At 47.3% G+C, this 25,328-nt stretch overlaps 10 protein-coding genes across 10 annotated transcripts; 4 read left to right on the top strand and 6 right to left on the bottom strand.

The window, feature by feature from the left end:
• Positions 1–2,392: 2,392 nt before the first annotated feature.
• Positions 2,393–2,959, top strand: N7495_006480 (uncharacterized protein; the record flags this gene model as incomplete). The annotated part of the gene is made up of 1 exon (XM_057209131.1): positions 2,393–2,959. One exon carries the CDS (start codon positions 2,393–2,395, stop codon positions 2,957–2,959), a length of 567 nt encoding a protein of 188 aa, XP_057062905.1.
• Positions 2,960–4,233: 1,274 nt separating this feature from the next.
• Positions 4,234–5,118, bottom strand: N7495_006481 (O-methyltransferase; the record flags this gene model as incomplete). Its single annotated transcript, XM_057209132.1, has 3 exons — positions 4,234–4,278; positions 4,339–5,022; positions 5,074–5,118. 3 exons carry the CDS (start codon positions 5,116–5,118, stop codon positions 4,234–4,236), a joined length of 774 nt encoding a protein of 257 aa, XP_057062906.1.
• Positions 5,119–5,985: 867 nt separating this feature from the next.
• Positions 5,986–7,969, bottom strand: N7495_006482 (uncharacterized protein; the record flags this gene model as incomplete). Its single annotated transcript, XM_057209133.1, has 2 exons — positions 5,986–7,816; positions 7,869–7,969. 2 exons carry the CDS (start codon positions 7,967–7,969, stop codon positions 5,986–5,988), a joined length of 1,932 nt encoding a protein of 643 aa, XP_057062907.1.
• Positions 7,970–8,963: 994 nt separating this feature from the next.
• aclA (putative ATP citrate lyase subunit (Acl)) lies at positions 8,964–10,421 on the top strand (the record flags this gene model as incomplete). The annotated part of the gene is made up of 1 exon (XM_057209134.1): positions 8,964–10,421. One exon carries the CDS (start codon positions 8,964–8,966, stop codon positions 10,419–10,421), a length of 1,458 nt encoding a protein of 485 aa, XP_057062908.1.
• A 2,722-nt stretch (positions 10,422–13,143) lies between these two features.
• On the bottom strand, positions 13,144–15,689 carry N7495_006484 (Zinc finger RING-type; the record flags this gene model as incomplete). The annotated part of the gene is made up of 5 exons (XM_057209135.1): positions 13,144–13,727; positions 13,909–14,160; positions 14,497–14,779; positions 14,842–15,376; positions 15,454–15,689. 5 exons carry the CDS (start codon positions 15,687–15,689, stop codon positions 13,144–13,146), a joined length of 1,890 nt encoding a protein of 629 aa, XP_057062909.1.
• A 626-nt stretch (positions 15,690–16,315) lies between these two features.
• On the top strand, positions 16,316–17,415 carry fip1 (cleavage polyadenylation factor subunit FIP1; the record flags this gene model as incomplete). Its single annotated transcript, XM_057209136.1, has 3 exons — positions 16,316–16,453; positions 16,504–16,556; positions 16,614–17,415. 3 exons carry the CDS (start codon positions 16,316–16,318, stop codon positions 17,413–17,415), a joined length of 993 nt encoding a protein of 330 aa, XP_057062910.1.
• Positions 17,416–17,854: 439 nt separating this feature from the next.
• Positions 17,855–18,255, top strand: N7495_006486 (GroES family chaperonin; the record flags this gene model as incomplete). Its single annotated transcript, XM_057209137.1, has 2 exons — positions 17,855–17,857; positions 18,016–18,255. 2 exons carry the CDS (start codon positions 17,855–17,857, stop codon positions 18,253–18,255), a joined length of 243 nt encoding a protein of 80 aa, XP_057062911.1.
• An 871-nt stretch (positions 18,256–19,126) lies between these two features.
• Positions 19,127–20,824, bottom strand: N7495_006487 (uncharacterized protein; the record flags this gene model as incomplete). The annotated part of the gene is made up of 1 exon (XM_057209138.1): positions 19,127–20,824. The coding sequence occupies one exon, from the start codon at positions 20,822–20,824 to the stop codon at positions 19,127–19,129; it is 1,698 nt and encodes a 565-aa protein (XP_057062912.1).
• Positions 20,825–21,361: 537 nt separating this feature from the next.
• On the bottom strand, positions 21,362–22,549 carry N7495_006488 (TauD/TfdA dioxygenase family protein; the record flags this gene model as incomplete). The annotated part of the gene is made up of 1 exon (XM_057209139.1): positions 21,362–22,549. The coding sequence occupies one exon, from the start codon at positions 22,547–22,549 to the stop codon at positions 21,362–21,364; it is 1,188 nt and encodes a 395-aa protein (XP_057062913.1).
• Positions 22,550–23,503: 954 nt separating this feature from the next.
• On the bottom strand, positions 23,504–25,268 carry N7495_006489 (uncharacterized protein; the record flags this gene model as incomplete). Its single annotated transcript, XM_057209140.1, has 3 exons — positions 23,504–24,443; positions 24,503–24,970; positions 25,189–25,268. The coding sequence occupies 3 exons, from the start codon at positions 25,266–25,268 to the stop codon at positions 23,504–23,506; spliced, it is 1,488 nt and encodes a 495-aa protein (XP_057062914.1).
• Positions 25,269–25,328: the final 60 nt, after the last annotated feature.

Genomic DNA, 25,328 nt, shown 5'->3' on the forward strand with positions numbered 1-25,328 from the left:
GATATCTGCTAGGTTCTTAATACCTTGGGCAGGAGTGTTTTCGGTCGGGGGGGGTTCGTACGGCAGGCAGGGCGGAGTTCAGGATCTGATTTTTTTCGACTTCGAGCCCAACAATCTTGTCGTATAAGCTGTTGATGCGCTCTTCCTGATATCTAATAACACCCTCCCTGCGGTGCCGAGTCTCCTCGCTTTCAGTCGCGGCTTGGCGGAGGGTTTGGTTATCTTTCTCAATTTCTTGAGAGTAGCCCTCCATAGTCCGGAGGTACAGCACCCAGACATCGGGGTGTTCTTGGACGTGAGCCAGGAATTCTTCAATAGAATCGGCGTTCAAAGGCGGTTCAGGACGGGGCATGCTGGCGGGTGGCAGCTCTAGTATAGGGTAGAAGCTACGTAGTGTCACGGGGCGGGCAGGTGAATAGAATTATACTAGAACTGGACAGATAGTATTGCATTGACTGACAGGCTAAGACGAAGACGTAGCTTGAAGAGCTACATTCAGACAAGGTTCTGAGTTTACATGAGGTTGCGGGTCACGTGGCCCGCACTATCTAATCAATCAGTAGTCGTCTGAGCTGGCACCGTGACAGAATGTATCAATGTCTGCAGGACTAGCTATCGACTTGGTAATTACCTAGATAGTTTCATTGGGTATCTGTTGGTATTTCCTTCTAAAAACACATGCTTCAAGAGGACAAATGATTTGCTTCAAAAAATGAGCAACTATATTGGGGTTGGAGGAAAGCTACCTAGGTGCCTGTATGTAGCAGATTTCCTTTCCACGGTGGGGCCTTCCTAAAACAGCTACCGCCGCTTTAATGAGGACGCTCAGAGTCAAGCTCAGTGAGTAAATTTCAGTCCGGGCTCAGTCTCAGTAAGCTGCTCAGGTCTCATCACGTGACAGATCACTGAGGCCCAATGAACGCTCAGTGACTACTCAGTGAGCATGATTGGCTGCTCCCTGCTTACTCAGAGATCGATCAGTGCCATTTATTGAGCACTCAGTCTTTTCTCACGCTACACCTAAAGAGGACTAGTGGAAACAAGGTTACAGAGGTGTTTAAATCTTTCCCTCCACATAAACACAAGATGACGCAAAAAGGTGAATGGGTCCATATCGTTGATCATGAAGGGGGTAGGGGAAATTTTGCTCATTCGGAGAGACCCAGGCATAACTAGGCGTATATAAGTTGAAATAAAACCCCTCTCTGAAGCATCATCATAACTACTTTTCTTTCTCTCATTCATACATTTATCTTGATTTCTCGTGACTGCACTTTTTTAGCCAGTCACCCATGGGCTAAAGACAATATCATGGTCAACGAGACCATATCGCAAAAGAGAAACGCTATAAATGATTGCAGGAAAGTGGCTACGTTTTCGGAATGTATGTAAATTATGATGCGATTCGTGATAAAGATAAGAGACTGGCCAAGACTAAGAGGACATACCAGCAACATGCAAAGCTATGGAAAGAGTATGCTGCCACTAATTTTGATGCGAATGATACGTGTATAAAAACTGACCTGCTTTTAGATTCCTCGAGCAAAATAGGAAAGGAAGCGATGAAATAGACCACAAAACCAATGTCCCTGATCACATACTCATCAAAGAATTTATTCGTTGGTACATTCATTCCACGCGCGGACATATTAGTGAAAATAGACGACTAGTCATGAAATCAGTTCTGTTATTTGCGGAGCGGTTCTTTGGTGGCCTCGAAGAAGAAATGCAGATTAGCATTTGTAAGGGTTACTGGATTTTACAGAGAAGACAAGGATGGGAACAAGAACTCGATAACATTTCAAGACTGATTCTTGAAAGAATCATAGGGGATCCGGGTACGGATCGGTTAAGTAGTTGTGGGTATTACATAACGGTCACATGATTTCCAGATTATCAACTCCGTGACAAGTAGGCCTTGCTTCGAATCTCTCCAAATCGTGTTTCGTCCGCAAATCGTGCAATTCCTTAAGAATCTCCGTACATCGTTCGTCATTCCTGGCCAAAATAATCTACAGGCCAGTATCGTATAGGTTGCGTCCCGTCCTAGATGTCCAGTCGTGTAGGAATCGTGGACCTTCTAGATCAAGGTTGTGCGTAGTGGTTCGTTGTCTAGAATCCATGTCCTTTTCCTAAAGCGTAGAAGATTTCGTTCATCTAAGTCGCACTCGGATAGGCTTATTTTCAGGTTCGATTCGGTAGGGATTCGTCGGTCTCCCTTTTCAAGTGCGAGTGCGAACTACTAGTATATGCGAAGGGCTAATACTAATCTTGAATGCAGAACTAGTGATGCCGACAAACTGTCTTTATTAAGCTTGAAGAGAAGAGAGAGAGACTAGCTATGGACATGTGGCAATATAAGGGATGCGGGTGCGGGTGGCACGTGACGAGCATGAGTGGCACAGGCATGAATGCTAAAGCAGGCACCAGCCTGTTACAGATTCCTGCGCGCGGTAAACAATTTAAGCAGATGTTTTGGGGTGCGTTTTCTGGCTCTTTACGACGCACACCTCTAGTTGCTCTAGATGGTGACCCTGAATCTGCTAAAGGTGGTATTTCTGCGCGTGTTATTGATGCTGTTTATCGTCGATATTTACCGACCTTGATGAATGGTATTGAAGGTGCTATTTTTCAGCAGGATAATGCTCCTGTACACACCGCGCGGCTTATTCAGGCGACACTAGAGTCACTTGGCTTGACTATAATGATATGGCCACCTTACTCGCCTGATCTAAATCCTATTGAGAATATATGGGCGCTTTTAAAGGCAGAGATATTAAGATTACGTCCTGAGCTAATATATTTACCTAATGATGACGATACGCTAGAGCTATTAGTAGATACTGCTCAGCTAGCATGGTCTAATATTGGGTTTAATGTTATGGAAAAGCTAGCTCTTACTATGCAGCGAAGAGTAGCTCAGGTCATAAAAAACCATGGTTGGCATACTAAATACTGAATATGATTGAAGATTTGAAGATTCTGCCAGGCAGTAAATAAGTGGGGCTTGTACCTTGTGCGAATTTTTATCAGACGGCACTGTATCATTTAATTACCGAAGGTTTTTATTCTACTATTTACCGAAAAGAATTCAATCAAGTCTCGGCTCTTGATTCCAAATTTATCAATTTAAATCTTCAGTGAAATATGACTAACATAGAATATATCACTACAGATAGATCAATTACAGTACTCTATTCTTATTTCGCTGGTTTGTAGAAGCTGTGTCTAAATCTGTCATGCATAAACAGCCTCGCCATGAGAGGGCTATTTAGTGGAATTGATCTATAATCTACCTTTTCACAGATAAGACAGACCAATATGAATTTCAGCGAAAGTGGAATCCTGGGAGCTGAGTTTCTGCTCCCAGGATTTGAGTTTCTGCTCCCAGGAGCATTTGTGTCAGCTAAAATTAAATAATATTACACCAGCGAATCACGACAAACACACATAGATGATTTCTATTGTAAACACTTAAGATCCTAGGAGCACATAATTCCAAAACATGATGGACCAATAAAATACTCAAGGAAGCCCACTGCGAGTCGCCACTAAGCCAATATGAGACTCCCAGGAGAAATGGCTATTGTTCTTTTTGGCAACCTCTTTTGTTGGTGGGGCAACGGTGAAATCTAATGGTGAAATCTAATGGAGCTAGCGTGTCGCAGTTTATTGAGGTGGCTTATTCAGCTCCTCAGTGCCTGCTCAGTGAGCGAATCAGATCGCTCAGATATTGCACAGTGATTACTCAGGTGATGATCAGGTGATGATCAGGTACGATCAGGTGACGCTCAGTGACGGCGGTTGCATGATTATATAACAACGGTCACTGACTTGCTCTTGGCGTTCGTGGCGTGCTCAGCTCTACTCAGTGAGCAAAAAGCGGCAAGCACTGAGCACTAACACGGAAGTGGAAAGCCAAGAACTGGGAAAGAAAATCTACTACCTAGGTATAGATGTAGTTACATTTCACAGCCAATGTCGAGTAAACTTTCAAGGCTGCACCAATAAAGTTTATGCGTTTTCCCAAGTTTGTCGCTTAATGAGCAACCTTGGATTCTAGGAGTCAAATTCGTTCTTCACCGTCATCTCAAGTTTGGAAGAAGATATTATCAATTACTTGCTATCAAATGAAAAGCCTCTACTATCAGAACAGATGCCTGTTATCCATCACAGAAAGGCAAGTTGACGAACTGTCATGTCATTTTCACTCGCTGCTTATCTCAACTTCTATCAAAGAATCTTTGTGACAGAAACTCCATCCTTGAAAGAATGAGCCTAAATCAACTCGTTAGTATCAACCCAGATAAATAATCATATCCAACAGAGAAAACGTACCTCTCCCATGTTCAACTGAAACTCATGAACAATAGTCTCAAAGGTAAGATCTGGGTTCGGGACAAGAGATCCGACATCCGCTTTCTTCAGCAACTCTTTCCTCTTCTCCGAATTTGCTTGAACCCACTCCAGATAAGCCGGTGCGCCAGGGAAGATAACGTTATCCGCAACGACGACCGATTTGCCTGGAACAAGGACGCTCAACTCCTCCAGCAGCCACATATCAGGCAAGTAGGCGTCCTGCCAGTGATCCACAAACACAAAGTCAACCTCAGAGAACTCCTTCTTCTCGCGAACAAGGTCAACCAAAACATTAGCGCTCGATCCAACGATGACACGTACAGTATCACGTAGACCTGCAAGTTCCAGAAGCTGGTTCGACACAGCAGCCAACTCGGGGTTCATCTCAATGCTGATCAATTTCCCGCCGTGGGACTTCAGCGCGTTGCCGAATAGAATGCCTGAGTAACCCACGTAAGCGCCAAGCTCGATCATCAACGACGGCTTGCGCGACGTAACCAGGTCAGTGATGACTGCGCCTTTGGCTGCGCCAACATTGATCAGCAAGTTTTGGCTGGTGTTGTACTCGTCGATCGCTTTGAGGATAGCTGTCGGGTTTCCGTGGAGTTGTTTAATGTCTGATCGCTGGTAGATCCAGTGGAGGAGATCGGTTTCACGACCGTCCTGGTTTCTTGTTAGTGACTCTCGACATGCGATTTTGAAGTTGTAGCTTACTAGACCAATTTGGTGAGCAGGGGGAGCGTTAGGTCGATTGGCCATTATTGAAGAAGTGTGGAGGATGTGAAAGAGAAGGGGAAGAAGGATGGAGAAGATGATTTAGACTTGTGTGAGGTGAGGTGAGAATTGGTAATTTAGATTTGTGTGAGGTGAGGTAAGAGTTGGTAAATTAGATCAGGTGCCTGGTTTTATGGTTGGATCGATGAGAATAATAACTTCTCTTCCAGCTGCCTGGAATTGTGGTTTATATACCTTCCTCTCCATCTCGGAGTAAACAAAGTATAGTTGCCCAATTAGGAAATACCCGAGATGCGGATGCTTTCATAAGCGAAGACTCGGACTTTAGGAAGTCAAGGGTGGCAGGCAATTCGGGGGTCGGAGACAAGCCTCGGGGCAGGCTTCCACATTCAGGACCCAATCTGATTATTCGATATTTCAATTCTGATTTCTTCGATCAGGTTCCAAGATTTCATGGCCTGATTGATGTCATTCTAGCGGCTCTAATTCATCCACTTATCCAGCTCAGCTATCTTACTACCAGCTACAATAAAATGATAAAAACTGACTATAAATGCTTATATTCATCATGCAAAGGGCACGTTCATTAGGTCCCAATGATATCTAGTCATCTAAACAAAGAAAAAAAGAAATCAGATCCGTAGTCGGGCGTTTCACCGTTTTCCATGTCGAGGCGAGTCACTCTGCATATAATAAACTCTTACCCCGCCAAACCCGGCCATGCCCTAAAATTTATAAAGGGTCGCTGCGCAGTATACAACATAAAACACTGCTGAGAGAAACAAGAAACCAAGGTGATTCAACCATCCAAACTCCACCGTCCTCCAATCAGGGGACGGACTTGTATGCCACCAGCGGATGGCGCTGCAAATTTTATCACGCAGAAACAAATTACAAGCTGACCTCGACACGACCCTCGGCACCGCCCTTCTGCAGAGTGGGGAGGAGGTAGGTAATGTCGTCCCAGGGGTGACGGTACAGACCAGTGCGCAGGCGCTTCTGGTCGAGGTAGTGGGCAATCAGACCGATGGAACGTCCCAGAACGAAGAGACCGTTGAGAACACCCATGCGCATGTAGTCCTCAACCTCCTCGGCGGAGAAGGCACCACAGTGGCGGAGCAGGTCGACGAAGCAGACAGCAACGCAACCGTCAACGTTGAGGATCAGGTTGTCCTTCTTGGAAGTGGTGACGGACTCAACGGCGAGAGCGTAGTCGAGCAACTTGGTGCTGGGGAAGTGCTTCTTGACAAACTCCTTGACAAGCTCGACACGCAGGTCGGGGTTGTTGCGGGACTTGACACGGTGACCAATACCGGGGATGAGCTTGTTCTCCTTGCGCATCAGGTCAACGAAGTCACGGGGGCTGAGACCCTTGTCGAAGGCCTTGGTGAACTCCTCAGCGGCACCATCCAGGGCACCACCGAAACGAGAACCAATGGTCAGCAGACCAGAGACGAGAGCACTGATCAGGTCCTTGCCGGCACGAGTAGTAATGATGGTGTTCATGGCACCAGACACGGCGGGACCGTGGTCAGCAGTGAGCATGAGAACCATCTCGAGGAACTTGCTGGCGTAGGTGGGCAGACGGCGACGGAACCACAGAAGGGACATGACACCACCGATACCAATATCCTCACGGAAGACATCAGAAATAGGCATACCGGCGTAGAGCAGCTCCTGGCCACGGTCGTCGGAAATTGTGGAGATAAAGGCAGCGGGCTTACGGACAAGACCCAACTCCTGGGCCCAGGAGTAGTCAATGGGGATCTTGGGAACAGCGGGCTCGGGGGCAGGGGTGATGGTACCCTTGGCGACCTCGGCATCGTAAACCTTCTTCAAGAGGGCAGGCATGTCCTCGAAGGTCTCGGGGACGTGGATACCGGCCTCACGCATAGCAGCGTTCTTGTAAACGGCGGTCTCGAGCTGGGAGTTGGCAGAAGCACCGGCGTGGCCGAACTGCACCTCAGTCTTGAACATGCTGGCGCAGGTTCCAATGGCCCAAGCAACGATGGGCTTGTTGATGACACCGCTCTTGACGGCCTCAATCACACGGTATTCCTCAACACCACCGACCTCACCGAGCAAGAGTAGGATCTTGCAGTCGGGCTCGGACTGGTAGCGGAGCAAGTGGTCAATGAATGTGGTACCCGGGTAACGGTCACCACCAATGGCGACACCCTCGTAGACACCGTCGGTGTTCTGGGAGACGATGTTGTTGAGCTCGTTGGACATACCACCGGACTTGGAGACGTATCCGACGGAACCCTTGCGGTACAGCTTGGAGGCGACAATGTTGTCCATCATACCACCAGTGTTACCAATCTTGAACGCACCGGGCTTGATACCACCGACGGTAGCAGGTCCAATGATGGTGATACCCTTCTCCTGTGCAGTGACAAGGATCTCACGAGCACGACGCTCGGGAACACCCTCGGCAATAATGGCGATGGAGCGGATCTGGGGGCAGTTCATCAACTCCATGGTGGAGCTGTAGACTGAGCGGGAAGAGGCGAAGTTGACAACAGTGTCGACGTCAGGGTGCTTGGCCATGGCCTTCTCGACATCCTGGTAGACGGGGAGGAGGGTCTCGCTGGTGCCCCAGTACATCTTGCTGACGAACTGACCACCGAAGGTGTAGATAATACCGGCCACGGAGGGAGTGGTACGCTTGCAAATGAAGTCAAAGTCGAGCATGCCCTGCACAGCTCGGGGTTGCATGCCACTGTTTCCCGTTAGCTTCCTGTCCATCTGATTGAACAGACCTCGTAACTTACTATACGAAGCATCGTGTTTTGTCGTGGAAAAGGGCGTGAGAAGAGGGAGAGAGGACCCGGCTTGGGGGGTTGAATCGGGTAATGTTGTCGTTAGCAGACATGATGAAATCTGAGATCAATTGGGGTGAACGTTAGCTTCAATTGATAGATGAGAGATGAGAAGAAGGCTTGGTGAACAGGTGAGATAGTGGAGGGAGAGGTAGAAGACTGACCTATGTGTTATTACACCCGCTGCGTAAGTGAAAAAAGAGCAAGATGTGTTTTTTTAGAGGAAGATGGAAAAAGATTAAAGGGAGGGGGTCAAGAGTAAAAAGTTCTCGTGGGGTCAGAGTACTCGCAGGTACGGTGTATACCTCCTCACGTAATTCAACAAAAAAACACAGTCCCCAAAATACTGGGTAACATCAATACTGTACACCCCACCATCCTGCAGGGCTGTATTCCTTTTACAATACAGAACTATACCCGTGGATTCATCAATTTCTAGCCCTACATTCATTCTGTATGCAATTGAACCTATCTAACCGCCGTAACCACTATTTATAAATAGTATCATTTCGGTTATCGAAGCATGACATGTCAGTCATGTTTCGGGTGAGGTTGAATGACAACTCATTGTACATATTTGCATCGTCCAATCTGCTTATCCCCCGCGCCCCCAGGTTCTGATGTGTTGGTATCAAGACTAATGGTTACGAGGTATTCCGGGGACTTTTCGGAGCTGACGGGCCATTTGGGACTGGGTCTTTTAGCAAGGCCGAATTACTCCACAAAAGCAGAAATAAATATAGAAATATAGAAAAAATATGAATATTGGGAAAGTGGGATGGGATGGTATGAGAATGTAAAATACCGGTATCAGAAACGTAAGGGCCTGTTCCGCACTTCCCAACGAAGGAATCTACATAAGCTCACCCTCAACATACGGTGGAGTCTTGCCTCAATTCTACGGTGTAATTTTGAGTATAACTTTTTTTTTTCCCTCCCCGTACTTCCTAGACCAGCTGGCTTGGATTTCTCAAAACCTCCCCCCTCCTTGAATTCTTCTTCAATTTTAATCCTCCTCTCTAAACAACACACGCAAACACACACATCATGTCCGCCAAGTCTATTCTCGAGGCCGACGGCAAGGCCATCCTCAACTACCACCTCACTCGCGCCCCCGTCATTAAGCCTACTCCTCTGGAACCTTCTAAAACTCACAACCCTCCTGCTCGTCTCGCCTCTCTTCACTTCCCCGAGGACAAGACAGTGAAGGATGTCCTTGACCAGGCTGAGGTCACCTACCCGTGGTTGTTGGTCGATGGCTCCAAGTTCGTGGCGAAGCCCGATCAATTGATCAAGCGTCGAGGCAAGAGTGGCCTCTTGTGCCTGAACAAGACCTGGGCCGAGGCTCGTGAATGGATTGAGGCTCGCGCCACTAAGGAGGTTCTCGTCGAGACCGTCCCCGGTGTCCTGCGTCAATTCCTTGTTGAGCCTTTCGTGCCCCACCCCCAAGAGACTGAGTACTACATCAACATTAACTCCGTCCGTGAGGGTGACTGGATCCTTTTCACCCACGAGGGTGGTGTTGATGTCGGTGATGTTGATGCCAAGGCCGAGAAGCTGCTCATCCCCGTCAACCTGAAGAACTACCCCTCCAACGATGAGATCGCCACTGCCCTGCTGAGCAAGGTTCCCAAGGGTGTGCACAACGTCCTCGTGGACTTCATCTCGCGCCTCTACGCTGTCTACGTTGACTGCCAGTTCACCTACCTCGAGATCAACCCTCTCGTTGTCATCCCCAACGCCGATGCTACCTCCGCTGATGTGCACTTCCTTGACTTGGCTGCCAAGCTTGACCAGACCGCCGAGTTCGAGTGTGGCAACAAGTGGGCTGTTGCTCGCAGCCCCGCTGCCCTGGGTATCTCAGTCGCTGTCCCCTCCGACGGCAAGGTCAACATCGACGCTGGTCCGCCGATGGAGTTCCCCGCCCCCTTCGGTCGTGAAATGACCAAGGAGGAGAAGTTCATCTCCGACATGGACGCCAAGACTGGTGCCTCCCTCAAGTTGACTGTCCTCAACGCCAGTGGCCGTGTCTGGACCCTTGTTGCCGGTGGCGGTGCCTCCGTCGTCTACGCTGACGCTATTGCCTCCGCTGGCTTCGTCAGCGAGCTGGCCAATTACGGCGAGTACTCCGGTGCCCCTACCGAGACTCAGACCTACAACTACGCCAAGACCGTCTTCGACCTGATGCTGCGTGCCCCCACCCACCCCGAGGGCAAGGTCCTCTTCATTGGTGGTGGTATTGCCAACTTCACCAACGTCGCCAGCACCTTCAAGGGTGTTATCCGTGCCCTGCGTGATGTTGCCCCCACTCTCAACGAGCACAAGACCCAGATCTGGGTCCGTCGTGCGGGTCCCAACTACCAGGAGGGTCTTAAGAACATCAAGGCCGCCGGTGTCGAGCTCGGCCTGGACATGCACGTCTTCGGCCCCGAGATGCACGTCAGCGGCATTGTGCCACTTGCCCTTCAGGGCAAGAAGACTGACATTAAGGAGTTCGGCGCATAAATTTATTATACCTGACACCCTTTTCACGTTTGTCGTCTTGTTTTGTTTGTTTCTTGCAGCGTCCATCCGTTGCCTTGGTTTGTGGTATAATGCATGGCATGATATGAAATTTGCGGAGGGTCCTCGGATCCTCTTTTTGGAAAGGACCTTTTTGTTCTTTTTAAAAACCGAGGGAAATGTATGTGGGAACCCAAGTGTGTAGTGTGGTCGAGATGGTCGATCGCCTGATTCCCCCCTGCTGGTGTTATAAAGTGCCTGTTTTGCTAGTTGAGGGTATTATGGCGTTTCCTCCCCCCGGATGAAAAGACCGGATGCTTTGGTGCTCGACGTACATGAATTTAGATTTCCTTTTATGTTCAGCTACCGGGGGATATTTAGATCGTGATGTCCCATCGGATAATACATCAATTGATGATAACACTCTCAAATATTGTCAGCTCGTAGCTTAATTAATAGTAATAATGCCTAGTCAGGATTGACAGTCCACTATGTTCGATATTCGAAATTGACTTCGTATATATCCAAAAATACGCACGTGATTTGAAAAATACACGACTCCACTAGAGCTATAGCTTCAAGCTAGTCTCTGTACCCCAGATTCCAGTGACAGCTGGACCCCACCGATCTGGGTCAGGAACGATCGAGAAAAGGGCTGGATCGTGGTGGGGATGGAATGTGTTGGCCCCCTAACTCCGTTGTCTAAGTTCCGCTGCTCCGAGATTAGATCTCCGGGCGAGCGGAGGATCCAACATGAAAGTATTTAAGTACTCTATCCTGGTCTGAATGTAAATTTGATTGAGATTGCCTTTCGTTTGCTAAGTGTGGATTCAGTTTGGATTTGACGTGGTAGTTCAGGTTTGTATGATCTGAGATTGATGATTTCTTCTAATCTCTGAATATGGTTGTTCTGTTAAAAGTTATAATGTAATTGTGACATACAAGTCTTACTTGACTTCGAAGGACGTGTATGACTGGTAGACAGATCCCTTGATGGAGACTTGGTGGCCTCTTCAGCTGGCTCGATGGAGGTTTGGTGGTCGTGTTTGAGAGAAAGAGTGAAGATCATAAGCCGATATCCCCTGCATTTTGAGCCCTTTGTCATCGCTGAACTCGATGAGATCATCAATTACTATGAGAGATTCGGACTCAAGAGCTTTCCAAAGTGCTATTCACGACAATTAAGTATGGATAGAGAAGCTTATCGGTGGGTGTCTTTCAAATCTCCATGTGTTGCCGAAATTGAGACGAGGAATCCGAGAATGGAGGTCTTCATCGTTTTTGAACTTGCAATTTGCTTTTGTGGATGGACCACTATCGTAGATGAATCTGCTCAGACTTGGAATTGGAATTGGCCTATGGAAGCAAGGACGTTTCAACATATGGGAAAGATATGATATCGACTCTGAAAGTTTCAATATTCCACATATGTGTGAGGTGATTGCTCAAACGTCTCAACACCGATGCAGTTAAAACAATCTAAAAAAGTGAAGATAAAACAATGAAACTTTTCAGGTGAACACACCTCGACAACTGTAGAAAGATTTAGTTTTATTTAGTCAAAGGAGGCATTTCCAGAACCCTGAGGAGTTGAAATGCTTACAAGTGACGTTCGAGACTTCGCACAGTTGAATGCAATAATGTCAAAGTTCATAATGAGCAGCAAGGTATTATTTAATATACTTACAGGTGAGTGAGCTTGGTAGTCAAGTAGACTCAAGTACCGCCTCAGACACAGTGCTAGTGTTAACCTTGTACGAGAGTGTCACCATAAAAACAGCATTATTGGTCATAAAGAAAGTGACGAGCACCAAGTAAAATTCTGGCATTATTCAGGAAGAAAAGAAGTTATCTCGGTATATGGCTTCAGTGCCACGCGACGAATGGTCACGTACTAAGAAATGAGAGGGGCGTAGTTACATAACACATGAATAGATGTGTGGAGATTGGAGATGAAAGATGAGGCTTTAATTACGGAAGAGCCTTGACATAAGTAGAACGAAATGTGGATGTGGGATAGAGTGACGGTCCCAAGGAATGAATTAACAAAAATGTATGATGATAGGTCTCATTACCCGCAGATGAATAGGAGACTCTTCACTGACACAAAAACATAAAAAGCTGGCATGCTCATGAGTTAAGAAAGAGCCACATAGCTTCACCAAAGACGATGAACAAAGAAAGAAAGAAAGAAAGAAAGAAAGAAAGAAAGAAAGAAAGAAAGAAAGAAAGAAAGGAAGGAAGGAAGGAAGGAAGGAAGGCAGAAAGGAAGGAAGAGGAAGGAAAGTGGAAGCTTTGCTCTGGTTATAAGCCCCTAGGGCACATCGTAAGACCATTGTAGCGATAACATCGCTATTATTCAAATTCAACTTGGAAGCATTGTGATTTGTGACAAAATTATATGTAGAATAGTCTTGACATTATGTGGTGATGGTAGATAACCCTAACTCGATGAAAAATCACGTGAGGGCTACTCCGTAACATCTAGGTTGACCACCTCCATTTACTCCTCTAGTACTTTCTCAACTTCAAACCTTGTAATGATTCCAACTAGGGCTGCGATATTGAATAACTACTCCATCTATTATTTCAGTTTATTGGTCTTCAAGCTGGACATATGCCCAAGCGCAGCACTCCAAATATTGAAATATGAACATCAACGTTTAAAGTTAAAGAAATAAGGGTAAGCACATAATAATGGAATAAAAATGCATTACAACAATAACTATCTTCCAAGTTGAGCAAGGATCGCATCGTCCGGTGGGAGCGAAGATAGAGCCGTCGGCAACCGAGACACGTGGGGAAGTTGGGTACGGTGCTGTGTATTACCAGTTGGGATCTGAGCTTGGTACCGTGTATGATGCTGGTAATTTGAAGAACTTGTGGAGGCCTTACCATTGTAGCCACCCGGGTTCAACCAGTTCTTCGGAGGTGGCATTGTGATTGCATCGCTGGTCTTCAATCCCCTCGAGCTTCCAGTACCGCTGCGTTGATGACGATGTAGTCTTTCAATACCCTCTGGGCTGATAGGAAACGAAGGAGCCCTTGGAGTTCGTGGCTTCATGAGTGCAGGCATTTGTGAAGGGTTAGCGGATGCAATTAGCGTGGCGGTTCCATCTCGTGATGATATGCCTTGCAAAGTTTCTAAGGCTGTATTTGAGGCAGTTGTCTGCATCTGCGATCGCATGGCGCGGGCTTTCAAGAGATTGTAGAGATTTGTCACTTGGGATAGCTTTTTTGATTTCTGGCGATAGAGATCTATAAGCTCTTGGTTCTTCTTCTGAAGTTGTTCCTGGGTTGCTTGCAGATCTGTTCACACACGATTAGCGAGATTCTTCAACAGAGGCTCGCTTAACTGACCTGAAACTTTGCTGTGAAGAGTTGAGATCTCGGAGTTGGCATTATGAATGAACTTATTTATCTGCAAGTTCATGCTGGTATACTTTTCGGTAAGACTCGTTCCCAGATATTCCTGGTAGAATCTACATACCATCATTAGCTTGTACCTTAGTATAGAGCGGATGAAGGTACATTTCCTGCGTGCTCTGGTATGCCCAGAATCCTAGTGCCCGACCAGCACACTCCATAACTGTGTTTGGATCGAGGCCGCTGAGCACACTCGTTTTGTAGTCCTCTGTGGGACTCAGGATGGTTGAAACAGCATCATCGGGGTTGGAAAGGACCGTTTGGCAGGCAGGACATCGTCGATTGTGTGCAGTTGGATGTGAAAGGCAAAGGCTATCTGCACACCCAAGACAGAATATGTGCCTACATTAATCAGTGCTACCCCGTCCGTAGGTAATGTTCGCCCGACTCACGAGCAGGTGGTTACAACCGCTTTTTCCGTCAACTGGACCCTGCATTTAAGGGCGTTACATCGCAGATGAAAATCCATGATGTGATGTTGAGTTGGGCTAGCTAAGGTATATTATATGGAGGATAAGGAAAGGAAGTGGGTGGTCACATGAGGCCAATATTTCGGCTCACCTCAGCAACTTCATCATATTCATTAAGCTGGTTTATCATACAACACGAAATATCAACTTTTAAAAGAAGAATGTATTTCCTTGAGCATCACGCCGTGTGCAAGTCATCTTCTCTTCAAACTCTTTTCCAGCCTCATATTCATTCCAAAGACTTGCTGGGTATATGTGCTTGTTCTTTTCATACCAGCGACGGTCTACCACCTTTGTATCTGCGGCGTCGTTGTCCGAACCTTCTAATTTCTCGTCATTGGGACGTCTTAAGGGGTTGTCATTTGACTTGGCTGGAGACAATTTTTCAGAGTAATCAAAGAGCAAGCCACCTTTTCGAGTAAAATTTTGTACACGGTTGGCGATGAAGTAGTAGAACTCATAATGCTGCATCCAAGTTAGTCTTGATAAGATAGGTATAGATCGCCGAGAGAACTTACATGTGGTACAATTATATCGCCCTTGACTAGCATCAGGTCATCGACACTGATGCGTGCCCATTCTCGACGAGAATCTTTCCGTGCCTTTGAGGCTCCATTGGCTCCAGGCACTCCCAGCTCCGCGCCGACCTTACGACAACGGTCTAAAAATAGCCAGACGGTGTCTCCCTTCCGTACTTTGACAGATCCAGCTGGTATACTTGTTCCGTCAAAGAACACAAAAGGAATCAAAATTTCTGTGTTCTTTATAGCCTCTTGTATAACCAAAAATTCCTTACGGAGTGCGTCTCGGGATTGTGCCTCGGCTTCCAGGGCAGCCTTAGTCAATGCTTTCGGCGGGGGTGGCGCATTCGGGTTTGCTTTCATACGGTAAGGAGTCGACGCCCCGCTCTCCTCGCCGGGAGGTTTTGAGCCTGATCGTGACACGCTTGAATCGCGCGGGGTGGCTGTGGCCGAATCATCCCCAGTTTCATCATCATCGTCACCAAATGAGAGCTTGCTCTTTGCGAGGGGCTTCTTCTTCTTTTTCTTGGGGGGTCCGTCACTTTTCGGTGTTAAAGACCTGATGTGTCATGATCAGCTTAAGCGTTCATGAATTATAATGTGGCCCTTGGAACTTACCCGTCAGTCACTTCTCCGGTAGAGGGTGTTGCGCTTCTTGAATTACCAGACGCGAGTCGCCCAAGCGACTTGTCGTGTGCCTCACGCTCCTTTTGTTCCAAAACTTCTGCGCGACGCTTGCGAAAGTCGGACAGATGCACAAGACCGACGGTTTGCGACTTTAGCATCTCCTCGGCTGAGGCACTTTGACCGGTGAAAGACCGGGGCGCAGAGGCACCATTCCCTTGATCAGCCATTTCTAGTGTTGATATCGCTCTCACGGCTGGGATGCTGAGTTTAGATTCAAGTGAACTGCTGGAAGTTCGACTGACGTCTTTGGCACGTGACTTGATAGAAGATCTGGGGCCGATAAGTAAACAAGTGATAAAGATTGGAATTGAGTGGTCAGTTACGGAGTACTCTAGGCAGGTTCAACAGGTTGAAGGTCAGTATACGTGACAATTTCAAAGCAGCAGTTGTGTGGGATAGTAATCTGTCGAAATACACTGTCAATTCTTTTGAAAAAGAGCTCTAAAGTGTCAATTATAAAAAAAACTCCCCCTACAAGCCCCACTTCTTTTGCTAGCCAAACAGAACGATCGGAAGCCCATGTATTGGATATAGTGGCAGATATCTAGAGAATTGTCAGAAGATTGCAATATGGGACTAAAGTGACTATCGATTCCAGAAAGCGATACAACGTCTGTGAATAGACGAATAGCTTGGGTTTGTCCAGAGGCGACAAAGGCGGTGAAAGCCCAGGTCCTCCTAAGTAAGCATGCAAACAGACCAAACTCGGCCTTGTAATGCGACCTACGGAGCTTCACTTTTCTGTTGTGTCATTCTTCCTTTAAAAGATCCGTGGCATTGAAAACTACTCACCATGGATGACGAGGAAGACGACTTCTATGACCCCGCCGATTCGGTGCCAGTAACTCAGCCATCATATAACGAAACTCCAGTTCAACAAGAGGAACCTGATGTCGATGAAGAAGACGAGGAGGAAGGCGAGGATGACGAGGTTTGACCTCAACACCTCTCTGACTGGTGTTTGTGCTAATAGTTTTCCAGGATGACTTCAATATCATCACAGAGGCATCCGCTGATGCACCTCCTCCAGAGCTGTAAGCAACTATTCTACACCTCGCGCGGCATTGAACTGTTTACCTGACCTTCAAAAGCTCCCATCCTCGCCATGCTAGCTTAAGACAAGAAGCGCAACGAACACCTTCTGCAGATTTATCGATCCTTTCAAAATCTGCCACTCCTGCCACTCCACGTCCTGATGCGCCAACTGCAGCTCCTGCGACTACTGCGGCCGCAAAGTCTACCACGTCTCAAAAGCCAGGCTCCGAATATCCAGCAATTCACACATCTACAATTGACGTTGATGATAACCCCGTGCACCCCTCAACTGGGAAGCCGATCATGGCCACGGACATGGATGCGGATTTCCCAGCTGACGACAAGCCTTGGCGTCGGCCCGGCACTGATACTTCGGATTACTTCAACTATGGTTTCGATGAGTTTACATGGGTTAGCTACTGCTTAAAGCAGCAGGAAGTGCGCAAAGATGTCGGGAATCAAAAGAGACAGATGGACGATATGCAGTCCTTCCTTGGCATGGGAATGCCCCCAATGCCCAGTGCACCAGCTGTTCCTGCGCCAGGTCCTCCTGCACCTATGGCTGGTATGTCTGGTGTACCAGACATGTCGCCCGATATGATGCAGGGCATGCTTGCCTCCATGATGTCTCAAGGACTAGACCCATCTAACATGGACCCAATGTCGTTCATGCAGCATGCGCAAGCAATGATGGGACAGCCTGGGGGCGGTCAGCAAGGTCAACCTGGATTTGGAGGTCAAGGACAAGGCCAGGTCCAAGGATTTGGCCAGGGAGGTCAAGGCCAGATGGGATACGGAGGTGGCGGCTACGACCAGCGTGGAAATTATGGAGGCCGAGGACGTGGGCGAAGATGGTAGTTCTGGTTTCTGCTTTTTAATACCTATGACTTTGGGTTCATCTTAGGACGGCTTGGATATCATGGCGTTTCTAATTTGCGAACGAAATAAAAATCGACCTATTAAGACTGTCGTATCTGGAAGCTCGGGAGAACGAACAAGTCGTGTAATCTGGGGTAACATTGGAAACATGGACATATTTCAAGGGGATAGTAGTGAAAGGAGGAGTTATTATATTAGTAAAATATAAATCGGCAATTAAAGCTCTGGAATCTCATCTGAAATACATTGTATTGTGTATGAGTTCGATGGCGTCGGGTTGTCGGGTGAAGCTGCGGTCTTGGCATTCTGGAAATTTCTCCAGGCCAAAGTCCAGATCTTCTTCCCCCGGACGCCTTCTTCTTCCTTTCTCCATCCCCAGCACATCACTCCTAGCTTGAAGATCTTACCTTCTATCATAATGGTAAGTTTATAGCTTCGATCCTTCAATTTTATGCCCTCAAATGTCATATTTCAAGCTGGGATTCCTTCGAGCACTTACCCACGCTTTTTTTCCCTTCTTGTCCCCGACCAACAACGCCTTCTCTTCCTTAGCCAGCATACTAACAATAGTCTCAATAGTCTGCCCTCCGTAACATCAAGAGCCTTGCTCCCCTCCTGGACCGCGTCCTGATCCAGCGCATCAAGCCCGAGGCTAAGACCGCCTCCGGTATCTTCCTCCCCGAGAGCAGCGTCAAGGAGCAGAACGAGGCTAAGGTCCTAGCCGTCGGCCCCGGTGCTTTCGACAAGGACGGCAAGCGCATTCCAATGGGTGTCGCTGCCGGTGACAAAGTTCTGATTCCTCAGGTATGTTTCGCTTAACTGCTCTTTCCGAGCTCTTCCGCGTGTTGCATCGGACGCCATGGACTTTGGCACACACGTTTTCCCTCTTGAATACATTTGTACTGATTCAATTCATCGTTTTAGTTCGGTGGTAGCCCCATCAAGGTCGGTGAGGAGGAGTACACTCTGTTCCGTGATGTTGAGTACGTTCACAATCAAGCCTCCATCCATACCCGAGTCCCAATGCTAACTATAATTTCAGGATTCTTGCCAAGATCAACGAGTAAATTGATGTAGCACACATCGTTTTATCTTGTCTTTCGCCTCCTACCCCTTGTCGTCCCTGCCTACCACCTTCCGATCAGCTGTAAAATCGCGAAGCGGATGGTTGAGGGCACACGACGTGTACTATATCCCAATGCGAAGTCACGAGCTCAACCGCCTCCAAAAGATCTGAAGAACAACCTAAAAAATAAACAATATATCCTGGAGGAGGAATGCGCGCCTGTTAGGCATGCATCCTTCTCTCTCTTTCTCCCTCTCTCCCTTTGCATACTGAATTTTTGAAGCGCTGGTTTGGCTTTGGTTCTTGCATGTCTTTGTCTACTTGTATTATTAAAACCAATTGCAACTTGCCGGTTCCTTGTGCTGCAAGCTAAGGTGGCAGTTGAGTAATTTCTATATAACCGTCTCCCCTCACAGATTCCATCTTCGGTGGGAATTTCCGCTCCTGATCTTAATCTCCCAAGATATCTAGGTACCTGGGTGTAAGTGGCTGGTTGTGTATAATACTAGTAGCATACTACTTCTGCTTTGGTTATTCCCAGCAATATTCTCGAGGTCTTGAGTTATATCAACGGAACCTTGGAAGTTATAGCAAAGTACTTCAATATAACAATATACTGTAATCCTAATCTCTGCTCCTGGCCTTTCCGCTCTTCCTGAGCACATGGCATAGTCTAATCAACACACGCTCCCCGATCCAATCCTTAAACATATCCATTCGTTCCGCATGTGTCATGTCAATGAACGCAGCCAATGCGTATGACATGGCTTCATTCTCGTCAACATGTGATCTTGCTGATCCCTGGTACTTTTCAATATTGAAGTAGGCCTCAGATCGCTGCTGAAGCTCCATCAAGTCTAGCACCACTCGCGCGGCAAATGGGTTGAGCCCTGATTGACGGAGAGATATCTCAAAGCTTGTCTCGTCTTCTTTTATCAGTTGCTGCAGCTTAAGCTGGGTGTTGCTCTCAGAAGGAATGGTTGTGAATTGATGAATTGATTTGATGTTGGGAGCATGTTTGCATGCCAGAGAGAGGATGCATTCTGCCATTGTTGACTGATCGGAACAGATCGTGAGCGGGATAATCGTGGTTTGAGTAGAGAGAGAGGCGCATAGCATATTCAGGGACCGCACGGACTCCTCCAGTGGTCTGTCTACCTTGACTGTTGTATTTTGGCTTGTCACCGTACTTGCTGGTCCCGCAGAATGAGCGAAGAGAATATAGATTTGCTCATAACGGGGAGCTAGACGGAAGATCTTCTCCAGGATGGGGGAGTTGATATTCTTGTTCGAACGGACGAGGGGGTCAGTTGATGAATGACCTGGAAGATAAAGTTGTGTCAGTGCCTGGATTGTTGTGAGGACAACTCCCGTTGTTGCTGATATAACTATGTTTGCTTCCTCGGGTGTGGTATTTAGTTCATGATTACGGGCTGATAGCGAGGTTGTGCTGGGGTCATTTTTGAATGGTATTCCAGGGCAACTGTGGTCTCGATAGATTATCCTGGGAGGGGTTTGGTACTTTTCAAAATGTTGGATAATCTGAACATGGCTTTTGAGGAGCTTTGTAGACAGAAAAAGGATTATATCTTCTGTAGACTTCTTGGGGAATGGAATGGCTTTGTATTGGTTCAGTCCGGGAATGGATCCCAGAGCCACATGGCGGGAAGTTGAAGATATTGCAAGTATTGATTGCTGGGTATCATCATCTTTTGATTTTGAAGGTGTAAAGCATGGGCTTGACGATAAACTGTTTGTCAACTTCACTCCCCTTGATGCCATGAATGCGGGCAAAGAGCCAAGTGTACTAGGAAATAAATCATAGAAGCTTATATCTTGCGGACTTGTGGGGAATTCTTTAGCTTGCAGTGATGGGGATGAGTATGGAATAATTGGCCCAGGTACTGGTGAGTCTGACGGAGAGGTAAGAACCGATATTGGGTGAGAAGCAGTCCCATTCTCTTTCTTGTCGGTGGCTAAGTCTCTCTCCTTGGCTTCAACAGGCTCCTCCAGTGTGAGGGTTTTATGGCGTGGGACTTCGGGAAGAAAATTGGACCAATTGACCTCAAGTGGTGTGGTTTCCTCTCTCATGGCCTGGTACGCAAGACGCCCAGATTTCAAACTGATGTCAAGCTTCTGAGTCCTAATATTGTGATTAAACTCGTTGTACATTGCTTTGAATCGATGGTCAATTTTGTCGTCCCACTCTTCTGGATGAAGTCTCAAGTCTGGTGAGAACCAGGCTGGGCCAGTTCTAGAACTATCGGCAGCGATGGCATGGGAGCGAGCGTATAGAAGAAGATCTTGATCAACTTCGTCCATTATAACATTGTCGGATTCTCCCGATAGACTTGACAAAATAAATTGAACAATCTTCAAGAGTTTCTTGAGGTGGACCGGTTGAAGTGACAAATCGACACATGTGACATGTGACCCCATTACCCTAACTACGTTCATAATTATTTCAATTTCTGAGCAAGATATCATTTACCTAGATCTTTTTTAAGAACACATTTTCTATGAGCTACTTCAAGGTTATCCTTATGCTAATAAATATGACGCCTTTGAAAGTTGATTCGTGTTGAATTTAAGACGCAAGTTATGGAAGTTGTAAGGGCAGCTGAGATTCGGGGAACTTATATTTGTTAAATGGCCACCGTGAGATATACTCGCTTTTTACTTCTAGCGGAGTTTAAGCTGTTATACTCTGTAGTCATTATCCAAACAACACTCCAGGAAATGAATTAAAGAAAAAGTACGAGTGAAAAAAGGTTAACACCTAGAATTCCGCTAATGATAAAGACGCTGCCTATGTTGAAACAAATGGACCGGTAAAGCATGATGGACACTCTGTCATCCCTAATCATTGTAGTTCGACTGTCGTGAGCCATCCTTATTGACAACCGGCAGACCATACAATGCATTCAAATCTTCTTCCTGTGATTTTCCTGTTTCCTCCAACACAGGCCGCTCAGCATGGCTTGAAACTCGCACTGCATGTCGACGATGAGGATTGAAACCATAAGAGGCAGAGTGGTTCGTTGACCGGTTATCCCAGAACGCAACATCATCCTTGTTCCACTGGAATCGAGCATGGAACTCTGGAGTTGTGGCAACTACATCGGTCAAGTACTTGAGAATAGCGTCGCTTTCAGCCTTGGGAACACCGATGATTTTGGTAACAAAGCCTGGGTTGTAGAATAGTCCGTTCCAGCCTGTGACAGGGTTTGTACGGATAAGAGGGTGCTCAGTGGTGACGGGATCCCGGCGGACTGGTCGACCGAGAGCTCGCGAGTCACCAGCTTGCATATCTGCTGAATGCAGAGCTGTCAAGCTCTTCAGATAGGTTTGCATGAATGGCGATAGGACATCATATGCGGCATATTGTGATGACCAGAGAGTGTCGCCACCACCTCCCCGAGGAGGACCGGTGAGCAATTTGAGAGATGTATAAGATGGAGGTTGTAATTCATAAGTAACATCTGAATGCCACAAGAAGCTAGGACTAAACAAAGCACGGTTATCACCTGCATTGTCTGCGGCGTACACAACGTGCACATCTTCATAGCCGGCCTTTTGAGGAACGGCGGTGGTTGCATGTTTGTGGAGCTTTCCAAAGTAGCGTCCCAAGTTTCTCTGGGCTTCAATGTCGAAATTCTTTTGGTCTCGGAAAAAGACCACACCGCGGTATGCAATCAAACGGGCAAGATCATCTTTTTGAGCATCTGTGAGATTTGAAAGATCCACACCATGAATCTCTGTGCCAATCTTAGAATTATAGTCGAAAACTGTTGTAGCGCCTTGCAGCAAGTTTCGGAATTGTGGGTCTCCCTTGAGGCCCCGGTCTTCATAGGGAATCTCTTCTAGAGCAGGCCAGTGAAGGTCTGGGAATGAAGGTAGAAAATCGGCATGTTTATAGTTGGTGTGGTCTTCCACGGCTGTCCGTCCAGGAGTATATCCGAATTTGTTTCCATCAGCGACATCCTTTGTAGGAACAACAATTCCAGAAGCTGAGTGAGCAATCGGTTCTTCCAAGGATGGAGCCATATTGTAGTTGTAAAAGGACAGACTTCGGGATATATGAGGATGGATAATACTTGGCGTGGGGGTATGGAAGTATGAGATGCGTGAGAGAAGACGTCTAGGGGATAAGGCGCAAATGTCTTTTAAAGATGTGGAGTCAAGGTTTCACGGCGGAGACAGCTTATAAAAAATCCAACGATTGCGTGCCAACGTGAGTCAATGCCAGATCCTGGCTGGATTAATGACCCTGAAGAGTATATATTACGCCGCCGGGACTGGACGGCGATTGCGCCATTTGCAAACGTGATCACCTACAAGCATTCTTGGTTCGCACTATGATTATAAAACTGCATTACTAAGTCAATTAGTCTCACAGGAATTTGAGGCAAAGCGAGGGGCCTTGATCACGCAATTTTGCTGACGTGAATTGCCAGAATTTGCCATCTCTGCCGAATAATCTTAGCGTTCCTGAAGATGTGCTATCAGATCTGTATCTTCACCGCTGCCTTGGCTATGAGCTAATGCCGGATCTACGCAACATTGACAGGGATAAAGCACCTAAGAACCCTGTCTATGCTGATCTTCCAGGGGGATTGGAGCTAGAAATAAGAGCTATCGGCGATCACGCAAGAGTGGCGGCTTTTTGCGCCGCGTTGCACCTTTCCTTATCTGTCAAAGGCCCGATTCCTGTTTTAGTTTAGTGCACTATCGTCAGCTTGGAATGGCCAACTTGGGCCGTTCCACACACACACACACACATACATAATTTGACTACAATTTGCTCCATTCCTATTTGCCTATTCGTATCCACCTTAATTGGTTTGTCAGACCTCCATCCGACATTATCACTAAATCACGTGACTAAAAATTACCCGATCATAGTGCCATATTGGCTGGGTTTACTTTGGGCTATTGAAGCGCTAGAGGATAATATTACTAGAGTAAAAGGGCCACAGAGGCACATGGCAAATTTTCCAATCACAATCCCAGTCGATCTCCTCTCGACAGGGGCCCTAGGCTCAATTCCTGTACTTGTTCAGATACACCGCCCAGTCGGCTAGCCACTCCAATGATACCAGCCTCAACATCTGCCAGCACCGCAGTGAGATCGTTGAGGACAGAGCTAGGCGCCGCAGAACTCATACCATCGCGCGATTTGGAGCTGATAAACTCGCTAATTTGTCTTTCTAGTGTGAGTTCAACCCCGTGGAGGTGATCTTCAATTTCCTTCAAGTTGCCCTTATACCGTGTCAGAACAGTGCCCATCTCGTCCGACCGTTGTGAAAAGTAGTCAACCAAATTGACTGGCACCCCATTGACAGCAGTTGCGGTTGAAGGGTCACCGTCAACGTCATCAGGCAGAGCCAATGTGTTCTTTCGAGTAGAGCGCAGTGATCGGCGATCAGAAACCTTTGGATCCTGCACTGACCACCAACCACCACCTGCAGACTGATATTGCAGAGGGAGCTTCAATGTGTCGATGGCACGGAACGCGACTTGCGCCTCGGCCGCATCTCGAGCCACGAGGCCACGCAGATGATCAATGTCGCTGGCGTCATTTTCCAAGGCATGTTGGAGGGTCTCCAGCTTTCCTTGCACGAAATCCACATCGTTGGGAATCGTAGAACTTTCCTGCTCAATGGTGGGAAGCATATCCGAGACTTCGTGGCACACCTTCATTTGGTTGAGAATGTGATTATCGATTATTTCAATCTGATTGCGGATTTCGTCCGCGCAGCTCTCAAATTTAGTTGTAGGGAGCAGGTTACTAAGATCAATCTTCACTCCTGGAACCACAGTTCCTGTAGCTGCAGGCTGTTGCAGAGGCTGGAGTGTGGATAGTCCGGTGTTTTGATTGCCGAAGAGGTTAAGGCTGGGTTTCTGTGGCTGTTGCTGTTGCTGATTTTGTGTAGAACCACTTTTTCAAATAGTTAGTATCGAGAAAGTTACATAATTGGATAACCTGGCTTCACTTACAATCCTGAGAGGGCACCCAGGGCTGGTTTTGTCTGAGCTTGTGTTGTTGTGTTACCAAACAGACCGCCACCAGCCGTGGTAGTCTGGCCACCTAAACCGCCAAGCATGCTTGATCCGGTGGTTGGCGCTTGTGACGTTGTAGGAGCTGTTCCAAACAGACTACCTGTAGGTTTGGGTTGTGTTGTCGAGGGAGTGGGAGCGGACCCAAAGAGGCCTCCAGTAGCTGGGGCAGCAGGAGTTGATCCAAAGAGGCCTCCAGTAGCTGGGGCAGCAGAAGTTGATCCAAAGAGGCCTCCAGTAGCTGGGGCAGCAGAAGTTGATCCAAAGAGACCCCCAGTAGCTGGGGCAGCAGAAGTTGATCCAAAGAGACCTCCAGTTGTTGGGGCAGAAGGAGTTGATCCAAAGAGGCCTCCAGTAGCTGGGGCAGCGGGAGTTGGGTTTGACGGGGCTGCTGTATTGGCATTCCCACTGTGAATGGATTCTGCTGTTAGCTCGCACAAATTCGCCATCTCTTTCCCTCCAGAGCTTGTATTCGGCGGGTGTTCTTGTATCTTTGGTCATCAATTTCGATAGCGATCTGACTTCTTTCAATTGCGCAACAAGCGCTGGTCTTGCGGAATTGAATAGAGTGTAAAGAAAGGCAGGCCGAGGGAGAAGACAAAGGAAGGAGAGGTCTGTAAACTCACAATAGAGAATTTGCCTGACCGGTGTTAATGGAGAGTCCGCCAGTGGACGGAGCAGCAGTTTTAGGGGCGAACAGCGACATGGCGGTCTGTTTGCAAGAATGTTCTTTTTCTAGAAATAAGCATTGAAAGTCGAAGTCGAA

Source organism: Penicillium taxi (genome assembly GCF_028828555.1).
Source record: "Penicillium taxi strain IBT 34144 chromosome Unknown utg000004l_segment0_segment0, whole genome shotgun sequence".
Taxonomy (NCBI): Eukaryota; Fungi; Ascomycota; class Eurotiomycetes; order Eurotiales; family Aspergillaceae; genus Penicillium; species Penicillium taxi.